Below are 24,458 nucleotides of genomic sequence, written 5' to 3'. Positions count from 1 at the left end.
TCAACTGCTGCGTCTCCCGCAGTCCCCGCCCGCACCAAGTGGAAACTACAATTCCCGGCGGCCCCGGCAGACGGCGGGCCGCAACCCGGGCTGGCAGCTGGCCTCCGCCCTAGGCGCCTGCGCAGTAGCGGAGCCGCACGGCCGCGATGTTCCCGCCAATTCCTGTGGTAGTCCTGACTGTGTCGAGTTCAGCGCTCAATGGAGACGTTTGACCCCACCGAGCTGCCCGAGCTGCTTAAACTTTATTACCGGAGGCTCTTTCCCTACTCTCAGTACTATCGCTGGCTCAACTACGGCGGAGGTGACGGAGGCGAGGAATGGGGTCGGGAGCGGAGTGTGAGGAGGTTTGAGGCGGGGTGTCCTTAGAATGACAATATGAAGCGCCTTCTGTGCGCCAGGCTTTGTGCCGCGCGCCTTCATTTGCTCTCTGGAGCCCGCCCCACCACTTCCTAGGTGTAAATGGGCTGAAAGAGGATATAATAGCCAGCCTGCGGCCACACGGTAAAAAAAAAAAAAAAAAAAAAAAAAAAAACAGAGCCACCGCTCCTACCTCTGCGTGGTCAAGCTCACATTAGGTGCCCCGTTTACCTGCCGCGGTGCCCAGGGGGTTACTGGGGTGTAGCGTGAAGCTGCAGAGACATAGTTTGCATCAGGAGCGGAAGAGCCTCCTGCAGAAGAGAAATACTTTCTTCCTTGCAGCTGAATTTATTAGTGCGAATCGAGGAGGGAGGGGTGGCGTTACATATTTAAAATAGTTATGCATCTGTTTCGTCTTTTGTACCTTTTCCTAGCAAATATGGAATGGTAACTGCTTTCAAATTAGAGACTAGTTCTTGGGGATTTTGTTTTGTTTTTTTTTTTACATCTACCATGGTGTTGAGCATAGGGGGCTCATTAAAAACATCTTCTCGGGCCGAGTGCCGCGGCTCACGCCTGTAATCCAGCACTTTGGAAAGCCGAGGAGGACGGATTACCTGAGGTCAGGAGTTCGAGACCAACCTGGCCAACATGGTGAAACCCGGTCTCTACAAAAATTATCTGGGCGTGGTGGCTCGCGTGCCTGTAGTCCTAGCTACAGCCTCCAGAGGCTGAGGTGGTAGGATCCCTTGAACCCGGGAGGCGGAGGTTGCAGTGAGCCTATATCGAGCCCCTGCACTTCAGTCTGGGCGATAGTGCAGGAAGCGAGATACCCTTTCCGAAAAAAAAAAAACTTCTCATTGGCTAAAGTTATAATGTCTTGAGCCAAATACAGTAGCAAATTAACTTTAAAATGTACATTTATTTTGCAGTGATAAAGAATTACTTTCAACACCGTGAATTTTCATTCACATTGAAAGATGATATTTATATTCGCTACCAATCCTTCAACAACCAGAGTGATCTGGAAAAGGAGATGCAGAAAATGAATCCATACAAGATTGATATAGGCGCAGTATATTCCCACAGAGTAAGAAATCTTTTTTTGATGTATTTTGTTGTTGTATTTTCTATACCAAGAATGGGTTGATTCCGCTTGCGTTTTGAGATTAAAGTTTTAGAGTTTATTCTAGATGAAAAGCCACTTTTTAATTGTTTGGCAAGTGATTAATCCTTTTTTGTTCTTTGACATTCTACATTACTGATGAAATCATTTGGGAGTGAATTGGTTGCATTCTTACTAGGACAAAAAAATTGAGTAACTGGCTACTAGGAAGAGGAAGTCGACATGATTTAAGAAAGGGAAATAGGCCGGGCGCGGTGGCTCAAGCCTCTAATCCCAGCACTTTGGGAGGCCGAGATGGGCGGATCACAAGGTCAGGAGATCGAGACCATGCTGGCTAACACGGTGAAACCCTGTCTCTACTAAAAAAATACAAAAAATTAGCCGGGCGAGGTGGCGGGCGCCTGTAGTCCCAGCTACTCGGGAGGCTGAGGCAGGAGAATGGCGTGAACCCGGGAGGCGGAGCTTGCAGTGAGCTGAGATCCGGCCACTGCACTCCAGCCTGGGCGACACAGCGAGACTCCGTCTCAAAAAAAAAAAAAAAAAAGAAAGGGAAATAATTAGCCAGGCGTGGTGGTACGCGCCTGTAATCCCAGCAACTCAGGAGGCTGAGGCAGGAGAATCGCTTGAACCCGGGAAGCAGAGGTCGCAGTGAGCCGAGATCGCGCCATTGCACTCCAGTCTGGGGGACAGAGCGAGACTTGGCATCAACGAAAAAAAAAAAGAGGGAAATAAAAGAGAATTACATTCTCTCCCACCTTGGAAGTTACTCCCTTTTTTTTTTTTTTTTTCTTTTTTTTTTGATACTGAGCCTCGCTCTGTCACCCAAGCTGAAGTGCAGTGGCACAATCTCTGCTCACTGCAAGCTCCGCCTCCCAGGTTCACGCCATTCTCCTGCCTCAGCCTCCCGAGTAGCTGAGACTACAGGCGCCCGCCACCACACCCGGCCAATTTTTTCTATTTTTTAGTAGAGACTGGGTTTAACCGTGTTAGCCAGGATGGTCTCGATCTCCTGACCTCATGATCCACCCATCTCGGCCTGCCAAAGTACTGGGATTACAGGCGTGAGCCACCACACCCGGCCTCTTTTTTTCTTTTAATTGTTTATTTTTATTGAGGTAAAATATACATATAAAATTATTATCTTTACCACGTTTAAGTGTACAGTTCAGTCATAATAAATATTTGTATTATTTTTCTTTCATACCCCTGGAGTTATTCTTGATTCCTCTCTTTCTCACACTCCCATACCCATTCTATTAGGAAATCCCTTTGGCTCTACCATAAGTATATCTAAAATCCAGCCACTACTACCAGTGCTACCAACATTATCATCTCATCTGAATTACTGTAAAAACCTCCTAACAGTTTGCCCTTGTAGAATCTAGAGTCCATTCTCAATACGGAACCTAGAGTGATCCTTTTAAAACAACTCAGAATCTGTGATTCCTCTGCTCAAAACATTATCTGGTGGCTGCTCATTTCACTGACTAAAAGTCCTTCTCTCCCCCTTCTTCATTCCTGCCACACTGACCCTTGCTCAAGCTGTTTCCACTGCCTAAAACCCATTTCTATACTTTGTTCATCCCCTCACCTCCTTCAAATCTTTGCTCAAATAGCACCTTCTCAGTGAGGCCTACTACAGCCTGCCACTCCTTCCATCCCCTGCCACTGGTATATTCTAAGTGCCTAGAAGAGTGTCTGGCAAGAGAGAGTACACTATAAATATTTGTTGAGTGAATGAGCAAACCAAAATTGCCCTTCTTCCCCTTCTCAAATATACACACTAGTGGGTGGAGGGAATACATACATAGCATAATAGCTTTTATGTGGAGTTTTTCATATGTTATATAACTTGTTTCTTGTATCAATCCTCATTCTTTTTATAAAAGAGGAAACAGGTCCAGAGAACTTGAATAGTTTGCCCAAGCTCATACACAATTTCTAAATGATAGAGCTAGGACTTAAACCCAGGATTTCTGACTCTAAATCCCAGACCTGTCTGTCATCATCAAAGTAAGGGGAGAAGAGGTAATAAAAGGCAGGTGGAAAAAATACTTTGGAGTTGTTTTACTTTCCCTTTATAGGTTGAGAATAAAACTGAAAATGAACTTCTAAGAAGGGTTAGGGTGCCACTCTACTTCCTTCTCCTTAATTACTAAAGGGAGAAAACGTCTCATTTTTTTCTTGGGCCAAGACAGAAACATCTATAGACCTTTATTTACTTTTTGTGTTTTGTTTTGTGATTTTTATCAGTTATGTATGCACGTGGTTTACAAAATCAGGTACTTCTATTCAGCTTTAAAAAAAATCTACCAGGCTGGGCCGGTGGTTCATGTCTGTAACTCCAGCACTTTGAGAGGCTGAGGCAGGCAGATAACTTGAGGTCAGGAGTTCAAGATCAGCCTGGCCAACATGGTGAAACCCCATCTCTACCAAAAAATACAAAACAGCCGGACTTGGTGGCACACACCTATAGTCCCAGCTACTCAGGAGGCTGAGGCAGGAGAATTGCTTGAACCCAGTAGGCAGAGGTTGCGGTAGGTCAAGATCACGCCACTGCACTCCAGCCTGGGTGACAGAGTGAGACCCTGTCTAAAAAAAATTCTGCTACCCTTCCCCCTCATTTTTGGCTACCCAGAAGCAACCACTTTCTTTTTTTTTATTTTTTTATTTTTTTTTAATCTTTTTTTTGAGACGGAGTCTAGCTCTCTTGCCCAGGCTGAAGTGCAATGGCTCATCTCCACTCACTGCAATTTCCGCCTCTCAAGCGATTCTCCCACCTCAGCTTCCCGGGTAGCTGGGATTATAGGCGCACACCACCACACTTGTCTAATTTTTGTATTTTTCAGTGGAGATGGGGTTTTGCCATGTTGGCCAGGCTGGTCGCGAATTCCTGACCTCAAGTGACCGACCCGCCTTGGCCTCCCAAAGTGCTGGGATTACAGGCATGAGCTACCGCACCCGGACCCAGAAGTAACCACTTTCTTTTAGCTAAGTCTTTTTTTTTTTTTTTTTTTTTTTTTTGAGACAGAGTCTTATTCTGTCGCCTAGGCTGGAGTGCAGTGGCGCGATCTTGGCTCACTGCAACCTCCACCTCCCGGGTTCAAGCAATTCTCCTGCCTCAGCCTCCCAAGTAGCTGGGATTACAGACATGTGCCACCACACCCGGCTAATTTTTTGTATTTTTAGAGTAGAGATGGGGTTTCACCATGTGAGCCAGGTTAGTCTCGATCTCCGTACCTCGTGACCCGCCCGCCTCGGCCTCCCAAAGTGCTGGGATTACAGGTGTGAGCCACTGCGCCCAGCCCTGATCAGATTATTTAGAGAGGAATCTTCCAGCCTCCTGCCTGAGTTGGTAGTGGAAGAGTACAGAAGTGGGTAGAAAGGGCTGGGTCTTAACATTCCACATATAAATGTCTAATTATTCCCCTAATATCAATTCATAGTATCAGTACAACACACTCTTCATTGAGTACTTGTTGTCCAAGTCCAGAGACCTTCTGTTTTATGCTCTCTGGAGAATAATTCAGGTGTCTTCTGCCAGGGAAATGAAAGAGCACTCACCTAGCTCTGCAAGCTAAGTGTACCAATCTGGGGAGCTAACTTTCTTAACTAGGCTTTGAACCAATCCTCCTTTTTTTTTTCCTTCAGTCAAGGGTGGCCTTGAAAAATCTTCCTGTTTTTCATCTCAGCTTCACCACTAAACGTACTTACTCATTCCAGCAATACCTGGTATCACCTATCCCTGAGCCTTTTGGGAGTTCTGAGGTATAAATTGGGTTGTGCCTCTTGTCTTTCCTTACCAACAGGCTAAGATTTAGTTCTTATGAATCTCCTCAGTTATCACTCACTTTTGACTTACAGTTATAAAAACTTATGGTGGCATTACCCTCTCGGGTTCTTTTTTTTTTGAGACAGAGTCTCACTGTAGTCACCCAGGCTGGAGTGCAGTGGCGTGATCTTGGCCCACAGCAACTTCCGCCTCCTAGGTTCAAATGATTCTCCTGCCTCAGCCTCCCAAATAGCTGGGACTACAGGCGTATGCCACCATACCTGGCTAATTTTTATATCTTTGGTAGGGAGACAAAGTTTCACCATATTGGCCAGGCTGGTTTCGAACTCCTGACCTCAAGTGATCTGCCCGCCTCAGCCTCCCAAAGTGCTGGGATTACAGGCATGAGCCACCACGCCCAGCCTCTCATAGCCTCTTTATAATAAAGTCTCAATTCAAACTAATTGGGGAGATCTTTTTGAATTACTGAAAATTTTTAAATACTTGTATGTATAGTACATACAAGTAAAGGTTCTTAAAACACCTTGCAATAGGCCATTATCTGTATACGTTCCCTTGTGAGAAATCTAAAAACAGCTTTATTATTATCCTTATTGATCAACAAACATTTATGATGGATATGTATTCATTAAACCCTGCTTTAAGTTGGAGAAAGTTAAGGTTCTCATCAATTGTGTATGTGTGAGATCCAAAATAATGAACTTTCACTGCCATAAAGTTGGCATTATATGGTCTCTTTGTTTCTCTTTGGTATCTTTTTCCATATGTGTAGAAAATAAGCAGATTTAGCAATGTGGCAGCTCTTATAGAAACTGATCAATATTTTGTATTTGTAGCCCAATCAACACAATACGGTGAAGCTGGGAGCTTTCCAGGCTCAGGAAAAAGAACTGGTATTTGACATTGACATGACAGACTATGACGATGTGAGGAGATGTTGTAGGTGAGCACTGTGTCTTGCTGTTAGGGTGGGTGATACCACTGACAATGAGTAATGATGACTCTGCTCTAGTTCTGCAGACATATGTCCTAAGTGCTGGACCCTCATGACAATGGCCATACGCATCATTGACAGAGCATTGAAGGGCAAGTATCAGCAGTTTCTGAATGGGGTCAAGTGTGAGAATTGGTTTTCCTCTGACTACTATTATTCTCTGTATTATGTGATCAAATCTCATTAATTTCTTTTTTTTTTGAGACGGAGTCTCACTTTGTCAGCCAGACGAAGTGAGATCTCGACTCACTGCAACCTCCACCCCTTGGGTTCAAGTGATTCTCCTGTCTCAGCCCCCTGAGTAGCTGGGACTACAGGTGTGTGCCACCACGCCCAGCTAATTTTTGTATTTTTAGTAGAGGTGGCATTTCACCATGTTGGTCAGGCTGGTCTCGAACTCCTGACCTCGTGATCCGCCTGCCTTGGCCTCCCAAAGTGCTGGGATTACAGGTGTGAGCCACCACGCCCAGCCTAATAAAATAATTTTTAAAAAAAGAAAGAAATTCCTAGCAGAGAGACTAGGATGGGTAAAGAGATGAAGCAAGAACATGGGGAGCACAGGAAACAACAAGTAATTTAATATATATTAATTAAGGAGTTTATAGATTTGTTTTAAAACCTATTATTTCTCTCCTCCTCAGAGGACTTTGGGTTTAAGCATCGTCTCTGGGTATATTCTGGAAGGAGAGGTGTTCATTGTTGGGTCTGCGATGAATCAGTTAGAAAATTGTCTTCTGCAGTACGTTCTGGGATAGTTGAGTATTTGAGCCTTGTAAAGGTAAGGTCCTCTTAATTCTAATTTGCATTGCTTTAGTTTCTAGATGTTACCAAGCCTGATATGTTTACTATCAACAAAAATGAGACTATCTTTTTTTTTCTTTTTTTTCTTTTTTTTTGAGATGGAGTCTCACTCTGTTGCCCAAGCTGGACTGTAATGTCACAATCTTGGCTCACTGCCAGCTCCATCTCCTGGGTCCAAGCAATTCTCCCACCTCAGCCTCCAGAGTAGCTGGGACTACAGGCACCCGCCACCATGCCCAGCTAAATTTTGTATTTTTAGTAAAGACTGGGTTTCACCATGTTGGCCAGGCTGGTCTAGAACTTCTGGCCTCTGGTGATTCACCCACCTCAGCCTCCCAAAGTGCTGGGATTACAGGCATGAGCCACCGTGCTGACTTGAAACTATCTTTAATGGCATTCACATTGCATTAAAGATGATCTTACCAACAGATCATTTAAAGTCATAGTAGCTACATGTATTAAGATATTTCATTTTATTTTGCTATAAAAATCTTCCTTTGGTGGCATATATAAAATAATAGATAAGGCCGGACACAGTGGCTCATGCCTGTAATCCCAGCACTTTGGGAGGCCAAGGCGGGCGGATCATCTGAGGTCGGGAGTTCGAGACCAGGCTGACCAACATGGAGAAACCCCGACTCTACTAAAAATACAAAATTAGCCAGGCGTGGTTGTACATGCCTATAATCCCAGCTACTAGGAGGCTGAGGCAGGAGAATCGCTTGAACCTGGGAGGCAGAGGTTGCGGTGAGCCAAGATTGCACCATTGCACTCCAGCCTAGGCAACAAGAGCAAAACTCCATCTTAAAAAATAATAATAATAATAATAGATAAAATAGATTTATCGTATATAAAATAATAGAACATGTTAAAGTTTGGTTTTGATTTTGTTTTGTTGTTGTTGTTGTTGTTGTTTTTGAGACACAGTCTCACCCTGTCACCCAGGCTGGAGTACAGTGACGTGACCACAGCTTACTGCAGTCTTGACCTCCTGGTCTCAAGTGATCCTTCTACCTCAGCCCCCTGAATAGCTGGGACTAAAGGATGCGCCACCATGCCCAGCTAATTTTTAAATTTTTTGCAAAAACAAGATCTCACTATATTGTCCAGGGAGTTCTTGAACTCCTAAACTCAAACTATCCTCCCACCTCTGCCTCCCAAAATGCTGAGATTACGGGTGTGAGCCACCGCATCCAGCCTACGAAATTTTTTTTTTTTTTTTTTTGAGACAGTCTCACTCTGTCACCCAGGCTGGAGTGCAGTGGCGCGATCTCTGCTCACTGCAACCTCCGTGTCCCGGGTTCAAGCAATTCTTCTGTCTCAGCCTCCCAAGTAGCTGGGATTACAGGCACCTGTCACCATGCCTGGCTAATTTTTATATTTAACCAGGCGTGGTGTCAAGTGGAAACAGGGTTTCATCATATTGGTCAGGCTGGTCTGGACCTCCTGACCTCAGGTGATCCACCCACCTCAGCCTCCCAAAGTGCTGGGATTACAGGTGTGAGCCACTGCGCCCACCATCTTATATGCTGTCCATCATTGACTAAAATGTCATTATGCTGCACATGACTGTATTTATATTGTGTACATGAAGTTCTTTTTTAATGATTTATTTTTCAGGGTGGTCAAGATGTTAAAAAGAAAGTTCACCTAAGTGAAAAAATTCACCCTTTTATCAGGTCTGTTGGAAAAGTCTCCATACACTTTAAGGTGTCTCATTTATTGGCATGTGCCTTTAGAGTTAACTTGCTATCAATTTTCACTGCTGGGTAGCGTTTTATAATAATAATAGCTATGGTTAATTGAGTGCCTATTTTATGCTGCAGTATTCCTAATAGGTGCTTTACAGATGTTCTCATTGCTCTTCACAAAAACCCCACAAGAGACTTGATGGTATCTCCATTTATAGATAAGGAAAGTGAGTTTTAGAGAGATTTTGTAATAAGCTTGGCATCACACAACAAGTTAGTTGTTTTTTTTGTTTGTTTTTTTTTTTTGAGACACAGTCTTGCTCTGTGGCCCGGGCTGGAGTGCAGTGGCCGGATCTCAGCTCACTGCAAGCTCTGCCTCCCGGGTTTACGCCATTCTCCTGCCTCAGCCTCCCGAGTAGCTGGGACTGCAGGCGCCCGCCACCTCGCCCGGTTAGTTTTTTTTGTATTTTTTAGTAGAGACGGGGTTTCACCGTGTTAGCCAGGATGGTCTCGATCTCCTGCCCTCGTGATCCGCCCATCTCGGCCTCCCAAAGTGCTGGGATTACAGGCTTGAGCCACCACGCCCAGCCTAACAAGTCAGTTGTTAAATTTAGGATTCATGCCCTGGTCTGCCTGACTCCAAAGCCCATGCTTTTTCCAGTGAATTCACTACTTCTCTAGGATAGTGGAAAAAACCTTATATTAGGAGTAAAAATTCCTATTCTGCCATGTACTATGATCTTGATAAAATATTGCTGCCTCCATTTCCTTATCTCTATGATGGGAAGAACAACATCCACTCTACCTGTCTCGCAGTTGTATCAATGATTAAGTGAAAGAGTTAAATGTGATGCATATTTGTGAACTGCAAACATTATATGATTGTTGAGATATTAATACAAGCAATTCACAGTGGAAAGTGTAGGCTGCATCCCACATTCTACTATTGATGTATTATGGTGTCCTGGGTTGGTTACTTTCTACCCTTATTGCATATATTAACCTTCTAAGTTGTGAGGTTTAAAAAGTAAACATTTCTTGTATACATATTCTGTGCCAGGTTCTATGCCAGGTTATTTTCCCTTAAAGTGTCTCATTTAATTATAATCCTGCAAAGTTTGGTATTCCCATTTTACCTAATTAAGTTCTAAAAATGTCATGAAAATAAGCAGTAGTCTTCCCTACAATGGCAGCAATACCTATGTGGCATATGTGTTACTAATAGTGTTGGGACTCCGTTGTTATTGTTGTTCCTACAGAAAATCTATTAACATAATAAAAAAATACTTTGAAGAATATGCCTTGGTTAATCAAGATATTCTCAAAAATAAAGAAAGCTGGGATAAGATTTTAGCCCTTGTTCCTGAAAATATCCTTTCCCGTGATCATCTCTGTGTGAGCTAGTTGTTTTGATCTGTGATATTATAAATGTTAGATATGTCTGCTTGTAAGTTCTCATATACTTATGAGTTTAATCTTTTTTATACAAAATATCTCTTGTATTTCTGGATTTTAGTATTATTGGAACACAATAAAAAATGGGGCCATGTTGCAAATCAGTTTTCTCATTTTGGAAGTTGGTCCTAGAATTAATGGCTAAAGAATGGTGAATTGGCCGGGCGCGGTGGCTCAAGCCTGTAATCCCAGCACTTTGGGAGGCCGAGACGGGCGGATCACGAGTTCAGGAGATCGAGACCATCCTGGCTAACACGGTGAAACCCCGTCTCTACTAAAATACAAAAAAAATTAGCCGGGCAAGGTGGCGGGCGCCTGTACTCCCAGCTACTCGGGAGGCTGAGGCAGGAGAATGGCGTGAACCCGGGAGGCGGGGCTTGCAGTGAGCTGAGATCCAGCCACTGCACTCCAGCCTGGGCAACAGAGCCAGACTCCGTCTCAAAAAAAAAAAAAAAAAAAGAATGGTGAATCACGTAGTCAAAACACATGCAGACCAGGGAAAACTTTACACCATACCTTATAGTTATTTTGGCATTCTTTTTGTTATATCATCACTGTATTTTTACCATGGAAGATTTCAGTGATACAACTGGTGTTGGTTTGTTTTTGGGTTTTTGTTTGTTTGTTTGTTTGTTGAGACAGAGTCTCACTCTGTTGCCCAGGCTGGAGTGTGCAGTGGTGAGATCTTGACTTACTGCAACCTCTGCCTCCCAGGTTCAAACGATTCTCCTGCCTCAGCCTCCCAAGTAGCTGGGACTACAGGCGTGCACCACCATGCCCAGCTAATTTTTGTATTTTTAGTAGAGACAGGGTCTCACCATGTCGGCCAGGCTGGTCTCAAACTCCTGACCTCAAATGATCCACCCACCTTAGCCTCCCAAAGTGTTGGGAATACAGGCATGAGCCACTGTGCCCAGCCGAATACAGCTATTGAGTTTAACATTTGTGGGGTGGGTGGGTTGTTTGTTGAGATGGAGTCTCACTCTGTCACCCAGGCTGTAGTGCAGTGGCACAATCTCCGCTCACTGCAACCTTCACCTTGCGGGTTTAAGCAATTTTCCTGCCTCAGCCTCCAGAGTAGGTACGATTACAGATGTGAGCCATCATGCCCTGCTGATTTTTCTATTTTTAGTAGAGATGGGGTTTCACCACGTTCACCAGGCTGGTCTCAAACTCCTGACCTCACGTGATCCACCCACCTCAGCCTCCCAAAGTGCTGGGATTACAGGCTTGAGCCACCATGCCCGGCCAAAATTTACATTTTACGGAACATTAATAACTGCTTTCTAAGTATTTATAAGATACCCTTGTGGTTGGCCGGGCGCGGTGGCTCAAGCCTGTAATCCCAGCACTTTGGGAGGCCAAGACGGGCGGATCACGAGGTCAGGAGATCGAGACCATCCTGGCTAATACGGTGAAACCCCGTCTCTACTAAAAATACAAAAAACTAGCCGGGCGAGGTGGTGGGCGCCTGTGGTCCCAGCTACTCGGGAGGCTGAGGCAGGAGAATGGCGGGAACCCGGGAGGCGGAGCTTGCAGTGAGCTGAGGTCCGGCCACTGCACTCCAGCCCGGGCGACAGAGCGAGACTCCGTCTCAAAAAAAAAAAAAAAAAAGATACCCCTGTGGTAATACATACTTAAAACTAAGTTGTTCATTGATGTCCCCTAAATGAGTCTGTTCCTTAATGACCCATCACTAATTCATGATGAACTTCAACAAGGCTTCCAAAAGTCTCACAATTCACTTCAGCGTTGGGAGCACTTGAAGAAAGTAGCCAGCAGATGTCAGGTATGTTCCACTGAAATCTGTATTACAGATATAATAATGCAATTCTTAATTAAATTGATTGTTTTGCCTAGTCAGTTAAAGATGGTTGAAGATCTTTTTTTTTTTTTTTTTTTTTTGAGAGGGAGTGTCACTCTGTCGCCCAGGCTAGAGTGCAGTGGCCGGATCTCAGCTCACTGCAAGCTCTGCCTCCACCCGCCACCTCACCCGGCTAGTTTTTTGTATTTTTTAGTAGAGACGGGGTTTCACCGTGTTAGCCAGGATGGTCTCGATCTCCTGACCTCATGATCCACCCGTCTCGGCCTCCCAAAGTGCTGGGATTACAGGTTTGAGCCACTGCGCCTGGCCTGAAGATCATTTTTTTAAGTTTCTTTAAAGAAATCCTCAACAGTTCCTGCTGATCCTCATGTTGGCCTTGTATCTGCTTTTAGAATAACATCAAAAATGACAAATATGGACCCTGGCTGGAGTGGGAGATTATGCTCCAGTACTGTTTTCCACGGCTGGATATCAATGTCAGCAAAGGAATCAATCATCTGCTGAAGAGCCCTTTTAGTGTTCATCCTAAAACAGGTACTACACAAGGGAACTAAGGGAAACTAAAAGAAAAATGAGTTACTATTTGCTTTAGTAAGCATGGCATTAGGTCTGAATATATATAATGTCTATGATTTAAAGGTAGAAGAATTGCTCTGTCACCTAATACCTAAATTAGTTTTTTATATTGTCAGTTAAGTAGCTACCAGATTAGTTTCTACTATGTAACTGTTTTTCAGTTGGGTTTCTGAGGCTCCATATTAGATTTGGAGAGGACCGTCAAAATCTTAGGACAACAACTCTCATTGTACAGATGAGAAAACGGTGGCCCAAGATGTAACTTATCCAAGGACATAAAAAATAAATTGCGTGTGGCCATATGTGGTGGCTTGCTCCTGTAATCCCAGCACTTGAGGAGGGCAAGGTGGGCAAATCACTTGTGCCCCAGAGTCTGACACCAGTATAGACAACATGTCTAAACCCCCTTTCTACAAAAAATACACAAAGTAGCTAGACATGGTGGTGCATGCCTGTAGTTCCAGCTACTCAAGAGGCTAAGGCAGGAGGATCACTTGAGCCTGGGAAGTTAAGGCTGCAGTGAGCTGTGATGGTGCCACTGCATTCCAGTCTGGGCGACAGAGTGAGACCTTGTCTCACAAAAAAAAGAAAAAAAGAAAGAAATGCAATGAACTCTACTCCCTAGCACTGACAAAAACAAAAAATTTTTTTTTCGAGACAGAATCTCACTCTGTCACCCAGGCTGGAGTACACTGATGCAGTCTCGGCTCACTGAAGGCTCAATCTCCCAAACTCAAGCAATCCTTCTGCCTCACCCTCCTGAGTAGCTGGTACTACAGGCACATGCTACCACAGCCAGCTAATATTTTGTAGACAGGGTTTTGCCATATTGCCCAGGATGGTCTTGAACTCTTGAGGTCAAGCAATTCACCTGCCCCAGTCTCCCAAAGTGCTGAGATTACAGACATGAGCCACTGCACCCAGCCTCATGTCATTTTTGAGATATGTTAAATTCTGTATGGTATCCTAGGAGGGGTTAAAAGAGTAGAATAATTTCTATTTTATTTCCAGAATGCTTTTTAAAGGTATCTGACATGTGGGTATCTGTATTGATCTCAATTAAAAAAAACTAAGCTAATGTAAATATAATATTTCCATCTATTTTGTTCTATTTTCAGGACTTATTAAATCTGAGATTGTCCTGAACTTAAATATGGAATATTTAAATATACTTTATTTCTAAATATAGAAATAAAAGTAGGGATAAGAGCAACTGGGAAATAGCTCTTATTGAAACAGTCTTCACATTTGCTTTTTGGTGTTTTTGGTTTTTTTTTTTTTTCGAGACAGAGTCTCGCTCTGTCACCCAGGCTGGAATGCAGTGGCGTGATCTTGGCTCACTGCAACCACCGCCTCCCAGGTTGAAGCAATTCTCTGCCTCTCCCTCCCAAGTAGCTGGGATTATAGGCACCCGCCATCACGCCTGGCTAATTTTTGTATTTTTAGTAGAGACGGGGTTTCACCATCTTGGCCAGGCTGGTCCTGACCTCCTGACCTCGTGATCCACCCTCCTCGGCCTCCCAAAGTGCTGGGATTACAGGTGTGAGCCGCTGCACCTGGCCAGTTGTTTTCTAAAGAGAAGTAAAAGGCATGCTGGACATGGTGGTTCACACCTGTAATCCTAGCAACTCAGGAGGCTGAGGCAAGAGGATTATTTGAGGCCAGAAGTTCAAGGCCAGCCTGGGCAACACAGTGAGACCCCAACTCAACAAAAATTGAAAAACTGGCCAGGCCAGGTGCAGTAGCTCACATCTATAATTCCAGCACTTTGGGAGACAACTGAGGTGGGAGGATCACTTGAGCCCAGGACTTCAAGCCTGCAGTGAGCTATGACCATGCTACTATACTCCAGCATAGGTGACAAAGTGAGACCTTAACTCTAAAAAAAAGTAAGGGCACAGCTAATGTGAAAGTACTTTAATTTATATTTCTAAATACAGTTCTTAACAGATAAGTTTAACCCTTTGTCTAAGCCTTAGATAAAAAATTTTAGGCTGGGCACAGTGGCTCACGCCTGTAATCCCAGCACTTTGGGAGGCCAAGGCGAGTGGATCACCTGAGGTCGGGAGTTTGAGACCAGCCTGACCAACATGGAGAAACCTCGTCTCTACTAAAAATACAAAAAATTAGCTGGGCCTGGTGGCACATGCCTATAATCCCAGCTACTAGGGAAGCTGAGGCAGAAGAATTGCTTGAACCTGGGAGGTGGAGGTTGCGGTGAGCCGAGATCTTGCCATTGCACTCCAGCCTGGGCAACAAGAGTGAAACTCTGCCTCAAAAAAAAAAAAAAAAAAATTTAACGAAAAATAACTTATAGGAGACGCCTATAATGATTTATAGTCCACAATCATCAGTTTATAACTTTTGCTTCTTACAGGTCGCATATCTGTGCCTATTGATTTGCAGAAAGTGGACCAGTTTGATCCATTTACTGTTCCAACCATAAGGTATGTTTCAAATCATTGATCACTCCTTGTTTGTAATTGTTGTTCTGAATTTTAAATAAATTGGATTAGCCTCCTTCTTAGAGAATTAGTTGCATGGGAACGGTATATTTGGTTAGGGAAACCAAATAAGGTTCAAAGGTTAGATGATGATGCCCTAATAGAACAATACAAGCTTTTCACCTGCTGTTATATAAGAAAAAGATTTTAAGGTCAAATAAATTTAGGAAATTCTGACTTAAACAGATTAAAAGTATCTTTTACTACAGTATTTCACAGTCTTTCATATGATAATATGCATGAAAAACTCCAAGAAGAGATCATGCTGTTTAGAATATCCCAAATTTAAGTTGACCACATAATTTTTTTACAGTAAATTTTATGGGATTCACATGCTATTATACACTGGATAATGCTGACCAGAAACCAACATTAAACTTCTCTTGTTCGTGGCCAGGCACGGTGGCTCATGCCTATAATCCCAACACTTTGGGAGGGCAGGGTGGGCGGATCACAAGGTCAAGAGATCGAGACCATCCTGGCCAACATTGTAAAACCCGTCTCTACTAAAAATACAAAAATTAGCTGGGCTTGGTGGCACATGCCTATAGTCCCAGCTACTCGGGAGGCTGAGGCAGGAGAATCGCTTGAACCTGGGAGGCAGAGGTTGCAGTGAGCCAAGATTGCACCACTGCAGTCCAGCCTGGCAACACAGCGAGACTCCATCTCAAAAAAAAAAAAAAAATTATCTTGTTCTGTTACTTGCAGCTTCATCTGCCGTGAATTGGATGCCATTTCCATTAATGAAGAGGAAAAAGAGGAGAATGAAGCTGAATCTGATGTCAAACATAGAACCAGAGGTAAGATAATATATTGAAGCTTCACTTTAATACAGGGTTTTTATATAGATATCCATCTGTCACTCCAATAATTAATTCTCTGATTCAGCCAGAATGGATCAGCATTTGTCCTGGAACTGCATACAATGTTTGTGTCCTTTCTTCAGCAGTTACCCAAGTGGTGTGACTGAATCCAGTCTGATTCAACACATATTTCCTAAACAACTTCTAAATGCTAGGATCTATACTGTAAGATTAAACTATCAATAAGTATGAATAATCAGTCTCTGAGATTCACCACCTATTTATTTAACAACTATTATATATGCAGTACTTTTGCTCTTTGTTTCTGATGCATATAGGTGGGTTTTATGGTAAACATATGTCTAAACTGTTTACCGAGTTGTATATTCAAGAATTTGAAGAAGCTGGCTGGGCGCAGTGGTTCATGCCTATAATCCCAGCATTCTGGGAGGCCGAGGCAGGCGGATCACTTGAGCTCAGGAGTTCAAGACCAGCCTGGCAACATGGTGAAACCCCGTCTCTGCTAAATATACAAAAATTAACCAGGTGTAGTGGAAGGCGCCTGTAATCCCAGCTAGCCAGGAAGTTGAGGCAGAAGAATCGGTTGAACCCAGGAGGCAGAGGTTGCGGTGAGCCAAGATTGTGCCACTGCACTCCATCCTGGGCAACAGAGGGAGACTGTCTCAAAAAAAAAAAGACAAGAATTTGAAGAAGCTAAGGAATTTCTATATCTTCTTGCTAATGGAAGGCAAATCTAACACCTAAGAGATACTGCAGGCCAGGCACGGTGGCTCACACCTGTAATCCCAGCACTTTGGGAGGCCCAGGTGGGCAGATCACCTGAGGTCATGAGTTCAAGACCAGCCTGACCAACATGGAGAAACCCCGTCTATCCAAAAAATACAAAATTAGCCAGGTGTGGTGGCACATGCCTATAATCCCAGCTGCTTGGAAGGCAGAGGCAGGAGAATTGCTTGAACCCGGGAGGTGGAGGTTGTGGTGAGCCAAGATCGCGCCATTGCATTCCAGCCTGGGCAACAAGAGTGAAACTCCGTCTCAAAAAAAAAAAAAGAGAGAGAGAGAGATGCTGCATAGCAGCACTCCCCAACCTTTTTGGCATCAGGGACTGGTTTTGTGGAAGACAATTTTTGCACGGACTTCAAAGAGATGGGGAGGAGTTGGGGATGGTTCCAGGATGAAACTTTTTTACCTCAAATCATCAGGCATTAGATTCTGATAAGGAGTGCACAACCTAGATCCCTCACATGCGCAGTTCACAATAGGGTTCATGCTCCTATGAGAATTTAGTGCTTCTGCTGATCTAACATAAGGCAGAGCTCAGAGAGTAATGCTTGCTAACCATTCACTTCACATCTGTAATCCCAGCACTTTGGGAGGCTGAGGCAAGAGGATCACTTGAGCCCAGGAGTTTGAGACCACCCTGGGCAACACAGAGAGACCCTGTCTCCAAAAAAAAATTAGCTAGACATGCTGGCATACACCTGTGGTCTCAGCTACTCAAGAGGCTGTTCGAGCCAGGAGGTTAAGGCTGCAGTAAGCCTTGATCACATCACTGTACTCCAGCCTGGGTGTCAGAGAGAGACCTTGTCTCAAAATAAAAATTATATGGCCGGGCACGGTGGCTCACGCCTGTAATCCCAGCACTCTGGGAAGTCAAGGTGGGTGGATCACCTGAGGTCAGGAGTTCGAGACCAGCCTGGCCAACATGGTTAAACCCCATCTCTACTAAAAAATACAAAAATTAGCCAGGCATGGTGGCGCATACCTGTAATCCCAGCTATTCAGGAGGCTGAGGCACAAGAATCACTTGAGCCCGGGAGGCAGAGGTTGCAGTGAGCTGAGGTCACGCCACTGCACTCCATCCTGGGCAACAGAGTGAGACTTCGTCTCAAAAAAAAAAAGTATAATTTCTTTCTTACTCTTTTTAAAGAACTATTATGAGGATTCTTAATTCCATGCAAACATAGGATACTACTAAAATCCAAATTTTACGTGAAACTCCTTTCTTAGTCATATTTTCCCGTTGGGTATCATAGGTTATGTAATTAAATGGATGAATAAAATTGTACATTCTTCCTTTTTTTTTTTTTAGAGAAAGAGTCTTACTCTATCACCCAGGCTGGAGTGCAGTGGTGCAATCTTGGCTCATTGCAACCTCTGCCTCCTGAGTTCAAGCGATTCTCCTGCCTCAGCCTCCCAAGTAGATGGAGTTACAGGTGCCTGCCACCACGTCCAGCTAATTTTTGTATTTTTAGTAGAGATGGGGTTTCTCCATGTTGGTCAGGCTGGTCTCGAACTCACGACCTCAGGTAATCCACCTGCCTCGGCCTCCCTAAGTTTTGGGATTACAGGCATGAGCCACTGCACCCTGCCTATATTCAAATTTTTGTTATGTACATTTTTTAAACTATTTTATAAATCAAAGAATACTTAATGCAGGCCAGGCATAGTGGCTCATGCCTGTAATCCCAGCACTTTGGGAGGCTGAGGCGGGTGGGTCACCTGAGGTCAGGAGTTCCAAGACCAGCCTGGCCACATGGTGAAACCCTGTCTTTACTAAAAATACAAAAATTAGCCGGGCGTGATGGTGGGCACCTATAATCCCAGCTACTCGGGAGGCTGAGGCAGAAGAATCGCTTGAACCTGGGAGGTAGAGGTTGCAATGAGCCGCAATTGCCCCACTGCACTCCAGCCTGGGAGACAGAGCAAGACTCCATCTCAAAAAAAAACAAAGCATACTCAATGTAAAAACTTCTGAATCTCCAAAAGGCATGACCCGAGCCTGAGCAACACAGTGAGACCTTGTCTCTACTAAAAATAAAAAATTAGCCAGCTGTGGTGGCACCCCCTGTGGTCCCAGCCACTTGGGAGGCTGAGGTGGAGGATCATTTAAGGCATGGGCCGGGTGCAATGGCTAACACCTGTGATCCCAGCACTTTGGGAGGCCGAAGCGGGTAAATCACGAGGTCAGGAGTTCGCAACCAGCCTGACCAACATGGTGAAACCCCGTCTCTACTAAAAATACAAAAGATTAGCTTGGCGTGGTGGCAGGCACCTGTAATCCCAATAAGCTGGGAGGCTGAGGTAGGAGAATCACTTGAACCCGGGAGGCGGAAGTTGCAGTAAGCCAAGATCGTGCCACTGCACTCCAGCCTGGGCAACAGAGTCAGACTCTATCTACAAAAAAAAAAAATATATACATATATATATCTCTCTCTCTCACTAAAAGACTTTTATGAAAGAGAGTGTCATATATCTCAATTTTTATTACATGCAAAAATAATATTTTAGTTGGGCATGGTGTCATGTGTCTGTAATCTCAGCACTTTCAGAGGCTAAGGCTGGGAGATCACTTGAGCTCAGGAGTTCGAGACCAGCCCGGGCAACAGAGTGAGACCTCGTCTCTACAGATACAAAAAACAAAAACAAAAAGGCCGGGCGTGGTGGCTCAACCCTGTAATCCCAGCACTTTGGGAGGCCGAGACAGGCAGATCACGAGGTCAGGAGATCGAGACCATCCTGGCTAACACGGTGAAACCCTGTCTCTACTAAAAATACGAAAAACTAGCCGGGCGAGATGGCGGGCGTCTGTAGTCCCAGCTACTCGGGAGGCTGAGGCAGGAGAATGGCGTAAACCTGGGAGGCGGAGCTTGCAGTGAGCTGAGATCCGGCCACTGCACTCCAGCCTGGGCGACAGAGCGAGACCCCCTCTCAAAAAAAAAAAAAAAAAATTAGTTGGGCATGGTGGTACATGCCTGTAGTTACAGCTACTCAGGAAGCAGAGATGGGAGGATCCCTTGAACCCAGGAGGTCGAGGCTGCCGTGGGCCAAGACGGCATCCCTGAACTTCAGCCTGTGTGACAGAGTGAAATCTTATCTCAATAATAATAATTTCAACTTTTTTAATGTGACTAATATAGTATTCAAAAGTATATATGTGGCCGGGCGTGGTGGGTGCTCACGCCTGTAATCCCAGCACTTTGGGAGGCCAAGGCAGGTGGACCACAAGGTCAAGAGATCAAGACCATCCTGGCTAACATGGTGAAACCCCATCTCTACTAAAAATACAAAAAAAAAAAATTAGCCGGGTGTGGTGGTGGGCGCCTGTAGTCCAGCTACTCGGGAGGCTGAGGCAGAATGGCAGGAACCCGGGAGGCGGAGCTTGCAGTGAGCCGAGGTCGCGCCACAGCACTCCAGCCTGGTGACAGAGCAAGGCTCCATCTCAAAAAAAAAGTATATATGTTTCTCTCATATTTCCATTGGGCAGCACTATTCTAGAGAATTCTTATAAGAAACTTAGTTGTGCCAAGCGCGGTGGCTCACGCCTGTAATCCCAGCACTTTGGGAGGCTGAGGCGGGCAGATCACAAGGTCAGGAGATCGAGACCACGGTGAAACCCCGTCTCTACTAAAAATACAAAAAATTAGCCGGGCGCGGTAGCGGGCGCCTGTAGTCCCAGCTACTCAGGAGGCTGAGGCAGGAGAATGGCATGAACTGGGGAGACGGAGCTTGCAGTGAGCCGAGATCGCGCCACTGCACTTCAACCTGGGGGACAGAGTGAGACTCCATCTCCAAAAAAAAAAAAAAAAAGAAAAGAAACTTAGTTGCATTTTCATGTTATTGCTGCCACTATGCTAATTATAATGTACATTCTTCATAATTTAGATTATAAGAAGACCAGTCTAGCACCTTATGTAAAAGTTTTTGAACATTTTCTTGAAAACCTGGATAAATCTCGAAAAGGAGAACTTCTTAAGAAGAGTGGTAAGACTCTATACCTTTCCCTTCTATCTAGTTAGATCTTAGTATTAGTAGAAAAGGGCAATTTTTGAGTTCTAGTATTTCTTTGCCCTCCTCCCAAAATTTACTGATTTATCTTACTATCCTTAATGTTTTGGAAATTGAGGTTCCTTAATTCAATTTAACACATAGTTATTAAACACATTCTAAGTATCAGGTCTACAAGGGAGACAAAGATGAATTAATATCATGCCCCCTTGCCCTTAAGAAGTACTAACTTGGCTGGGCACGGTGGCTCACGCCTGTAATCCCAGCACTTTGGGAGACCAAGGCAGTTGGATCACTTGAGGTCAGGAGTTTGAGACCAGCCTGGCCAACATGATGAAACCCTTTTCTACTAAAAATACAAAAAATTAGCTGGGCGTGGGGGTAGCCACCTGTAATCCCAGCTATTCAGGAGGTGGAGACATGAGAATCGCTTGAACCAGGGAGGCAGAGATTGCAATGAGCTGAAATCGCACCATTGCACTCCAGCATGGGCAACAGAGCGAGACTGCATCTCAAAAAAAAAAAGAAGTACTAACTTAGTACAAAACAAAAATGTACAAAATGCTAAGAAAGAGATTTTATCTGACGGACTCTGAGATTTCATATGAAAATAGTGGTATCTGAACTCCTTTCAGTGAGCTGCTGTAAGAATTCTAATCCCTAGCCGGGTGCAGTGGCTCACACCTGTAATCCCAGCACTTTGGGATGCTGAGGCAGGTGGATCGCCTGAGGTCAGGAGTTCAAAACCAGCCTGGCCAACATAGTAAAACCCCATCTCTACTAAAAATACAAAAAATTAGCTGGGTGTGGTGGCGGGCACCTATAATCCCAGCTACTAGGGAAGCTGAGGCAGGAGAATCGCTTGAACCCAGGAGGTGGAGGTTGCAGTGAGCGGAGATCATGCCATTGCACTCCAGCCTGGGCAACAAGAGCAAAACTCTGTCTCAAAAAAAAAAAAAAAATCCCTAGGCCGTACATGGCGGCTCACACCTATAATCCCAGCATTTTGGGAGACCGAAGCGGGCGGATCACTTGAAGTCAGGAATTCAAGACCAGCCTGGCCAACATGGTGAAACCCCGCCTCTACTAAAAATACAAAAATTAGCCAGGCGCGTTATTGCGTGCCTGTAATCCCAGCTACTTAGGAGGCTGAGGCAGGAGAATCGCTTGAAGCCGGGAGGTGGAGGTTGCAGTGAGCCAAGATCACACTATTGTACTCCAGCCTGGGTGACAGAGCAAGACTCCATCTCAAAAAAAAAAAAAAGATCTAATCCCTAATGCCAATATACTATACCATCAGGTATGAGAAGGATTTCCACAAGCAGAAATTTGATGAGATAAGGGTATGGAGGTGGAAAAAGGCCAAGGGTTGTTCATTCTTGAAGGAACAGCAAGAGCAAAGGAAAGCATCCAGTCACTCTGGAAGCCATCAAGTAGTACAGCTAATCTAGTAAACGGTGTGTCCAGGAGTGATGGGCTATAAATCCAAAGAAGCAAGCTGAATGGCCTTGAATTCCAAGCTTAGGTGTTTGGGCTTCGTTTTGGGCTTAATAGGAAGCTTTTAAAGGTTCTGAGGAAGGGAATGCCATGATTTGTAGTTTTTATCCAGACAGATAAATCTGGGCAAGGCAGGGACTAGAATAGAGCCCAAGAGGCCAACTGAGCTATTGCCACTAAAACATTAGCACTGAAGATCTCCAAAAGGTGCAAATACTGGAACCATCCTTGAGACTTGCTAATGATTTAGAAGTGAAGAGATGAAAGATGGAAGGGAAAATGTTATAGAAGCCAGGGAAAAGAAAAGTGCAAGATTATCAAGTGTCAGGTACAGTAGGAAACTAATAAAATCTTGCTGCATGTAATAGCTGGAAGGAAACGCAAAGAGGATAGCAGTGCCAAATGAAGAGTACTCTGAATGGGAGACATCTGAGTATATGTATAAACCAATAGGAAAAAAACCAGCAGATTGAATATTATTCAAGAGGATACTCTAGAAAACTGTGGCAATGTTATAGCAATACAATTATCTTGCCACTTCATTTTTTATTTCAGTATGTGATAGTTTAAGCAGTAGTGCCTAAGATAATGCTCTACTCAGTAGACACTTACATGTGTAATTATTGAATGAACGACTCTAAGCTTGGAAAGCCCGGTTGAAACTGCCATTGCAACTGGCCGTATTAAGTCCTTTGTATCCACACTATTCCGTATTAGCTCAGCCTATAATGTGGACTTCAGCAAATGTGTAAGCAAATCTTTGTGCACGATGTGAGTTAAATAGAAGCATTAGGCAAAAAAGAATGTAAAAATAAATGGGCTTTGTTTTGTTTTCCTTTGCTGTTCTTCCATATATTATCTATTCTATTTTAGATTTACAAAAAGATTTCTGAAGACAGAGCTCCTCAAACCAATGTGGATATCTTCTGCCTTCAACAACAGATCAAATACTTCAAAAGCCATTTAATAAATACAGCAGAACTATGTATGTGTCTTAAACCTCAAAGTACATTTTCCTTTACTTGAGAAATAATTTATGTTGAAAAGATTTCCTGGCCGGGCGCAGTGGCTCACACCTGTAATCCCAGCACTTTGGGAGGCTGAGGCAGGCGGATCACCTGAGGTCAGTAGTTCAAGACTAGCCTGGCCAACATGGCGAAACCCCCATCTCTACAAAAACCACAAAAATTAGTCGGGTGTGGTGGTGCATACAGTAATCCTAGCTACTCGGGAGGCCGAGGCAGGAGAATTGCTTGAACCCAGGAGGGAGAGGTTGCAGTGAGCCGAGATCGCAGCCAATGGGTGACAGGCGAGACTCCATCTCAAAAAAGAAACAAAACAAAAAAAAATAAGATTTCCTGAGACCACCAAAGGAGAGTGTCAAGGTTCCTGGAAGGAGAAATAAAAGGAGGCATAAGTGGATTGCAGATAATTTTGTAAAATTTAATATTATACAAGGATAATTCTAAGGCTTCTAATATAAATACCCAGTTCTACTATTTGCCATATATAGAGGTAAGTGAGCAGTAATAGGACTCTCAGCTCACTTGATACGTCATATATTTGGGTGAATGATTGTTTTTTTCTTAAGTTTTAGACATTTAATTATATCTAGAGGGCCAGGCACAGTGGCTCACACCTGTAATCCCAACACTTTGGGAGGCCAAGGCAGGCAGATTACTTGAAGTCAGGAGTTCAAGACCAGCTTGGCCAACATGGTGAAACCCGGTCTCCACTAAAAATACAAGAAAATTAGCCGGGTGTGGTGACAGGCACCTGTAATCCTAGCTACTAGGGAGGCTGAGGCAGGAGAATCGCTTGAACCCGGTGGAGGTTACACTGAGCCGAGATCACGCCACTGCACTCCATCCTGGGCAACGTAAATAAAAATTATAAAATAGGCCGGGCGCGGTGGCTCACGCCTGTAATCCCAGCACTTTGGGAGGCCGAGGCGAGTGGATCACGAGGTCAGGAGATCGAGACCATCCTGGCTAACACGGTGAAACCCCGTCTCTACTAAAAATACAAAAAACTAGCCGGGCGTGGTGGCAGCGCCTGTAGTCCCAGCTACTCGGGAGGCTAAGGCAGGAGAATGGCGTGAACCCGGGAGGCGGAGCTTGCAGTGAGCTGAGATCGCGCCACTGCACTCCAGCCTGGGCGACAGAGCGAGACTCCATCTCAAAAAAAAATAAAATAAAATAAATAAAACCTATTACACTTGTGAAAA

General features: G+C 44.4%; 2 protein-coding genes across 5 annotated transcripts in view; one reads left to right on the top strand and one right to left on the bottom strand.

Moving 5' to 3' along the window:
* The window catches only part of HSD17B6 (hydroxysteroid 17-beta dehydrogenase 6), a 39,880-nt gene extending 39,201 nt beyond the window's left edge, over positions 1 to 679 (bottom strand). For both annotated transcript variants that reach the window (XM_065524416.2, XM_065524421.2), the window contains exon 1: positions 551 to 679. The gene's annotated coding sequence lies outside the window, so the exon portion shown is untranslated. The remainder of the gene's footprint in view (positions 1 to 550) is intronic.
* Positions 122 to 23,217, top strand: PRIM1 (DNA primase subunit 1). 3 transcript variants are annotated; one of them, XM_045365484.3, is made up of 13 exons: positions 122 to 301; positions 1,290 to 1,447; positions 6,113 to 6,219; positions 6,289 to 6,362; positions 6,912 to 7,048; positions 8,692 to 8,750; positions 10,022 to 10,131; positions 11,915 to 12,006; positions 12,435 to 12,576; positions 14,996 to 15,065; positions 15,831 to 15,922; positions 20,612 to 20,710; positions 23,105 to 23,217. In XM_045365484.3, exons 1-13 carry the CDS (start codon positions 199 to 201, stop codon positions 23,122 to 23,124), a joined length of 1,263 nt encoding a protein of 420 aa, XP_045221419.1. In that variant the 5' UTR covers positions 122 to 198; the 3' UTR covers positions 23,125 to 23,217. The 3 variants fall into 3 exon arrangements, 2 of the variants coding, with proteins under 2 accessions (XP_045221419.1, XP_073863322.1); XR_012420365.1 differs by lacking the exons at positions 10,022 to 10,131; positions 11,915 to 12,006; XM_074007221.1 differs by lacking the exons at positions 8,692 to 8,750; positions 10,022 to 10,131; positions 11,915 to 12,006.
* Positions 23,218 to 24,458: the final 1,241 nt, after the last annotated feature.

The sequence above is a fragment of the Macaca fascicularis genome, chromosome 11 (genome assembly GCF_037993035.2).
Source record: "Macaca fascicularis isolate 582-1 chromosome 11, T2T-MFA8v1.1".
Taxonomy (NCBI): domain Eukaryota; kingdom Metazoa; phylum Chordata; class Mammalia; order Primates; family Cercopithecidae; genus Macaca; species Macaca fascicularis.
Note: the sequence above shows the minus strand (reverse complement) of the source record. Positions and strands in the feature narration are given on the sequence as shown.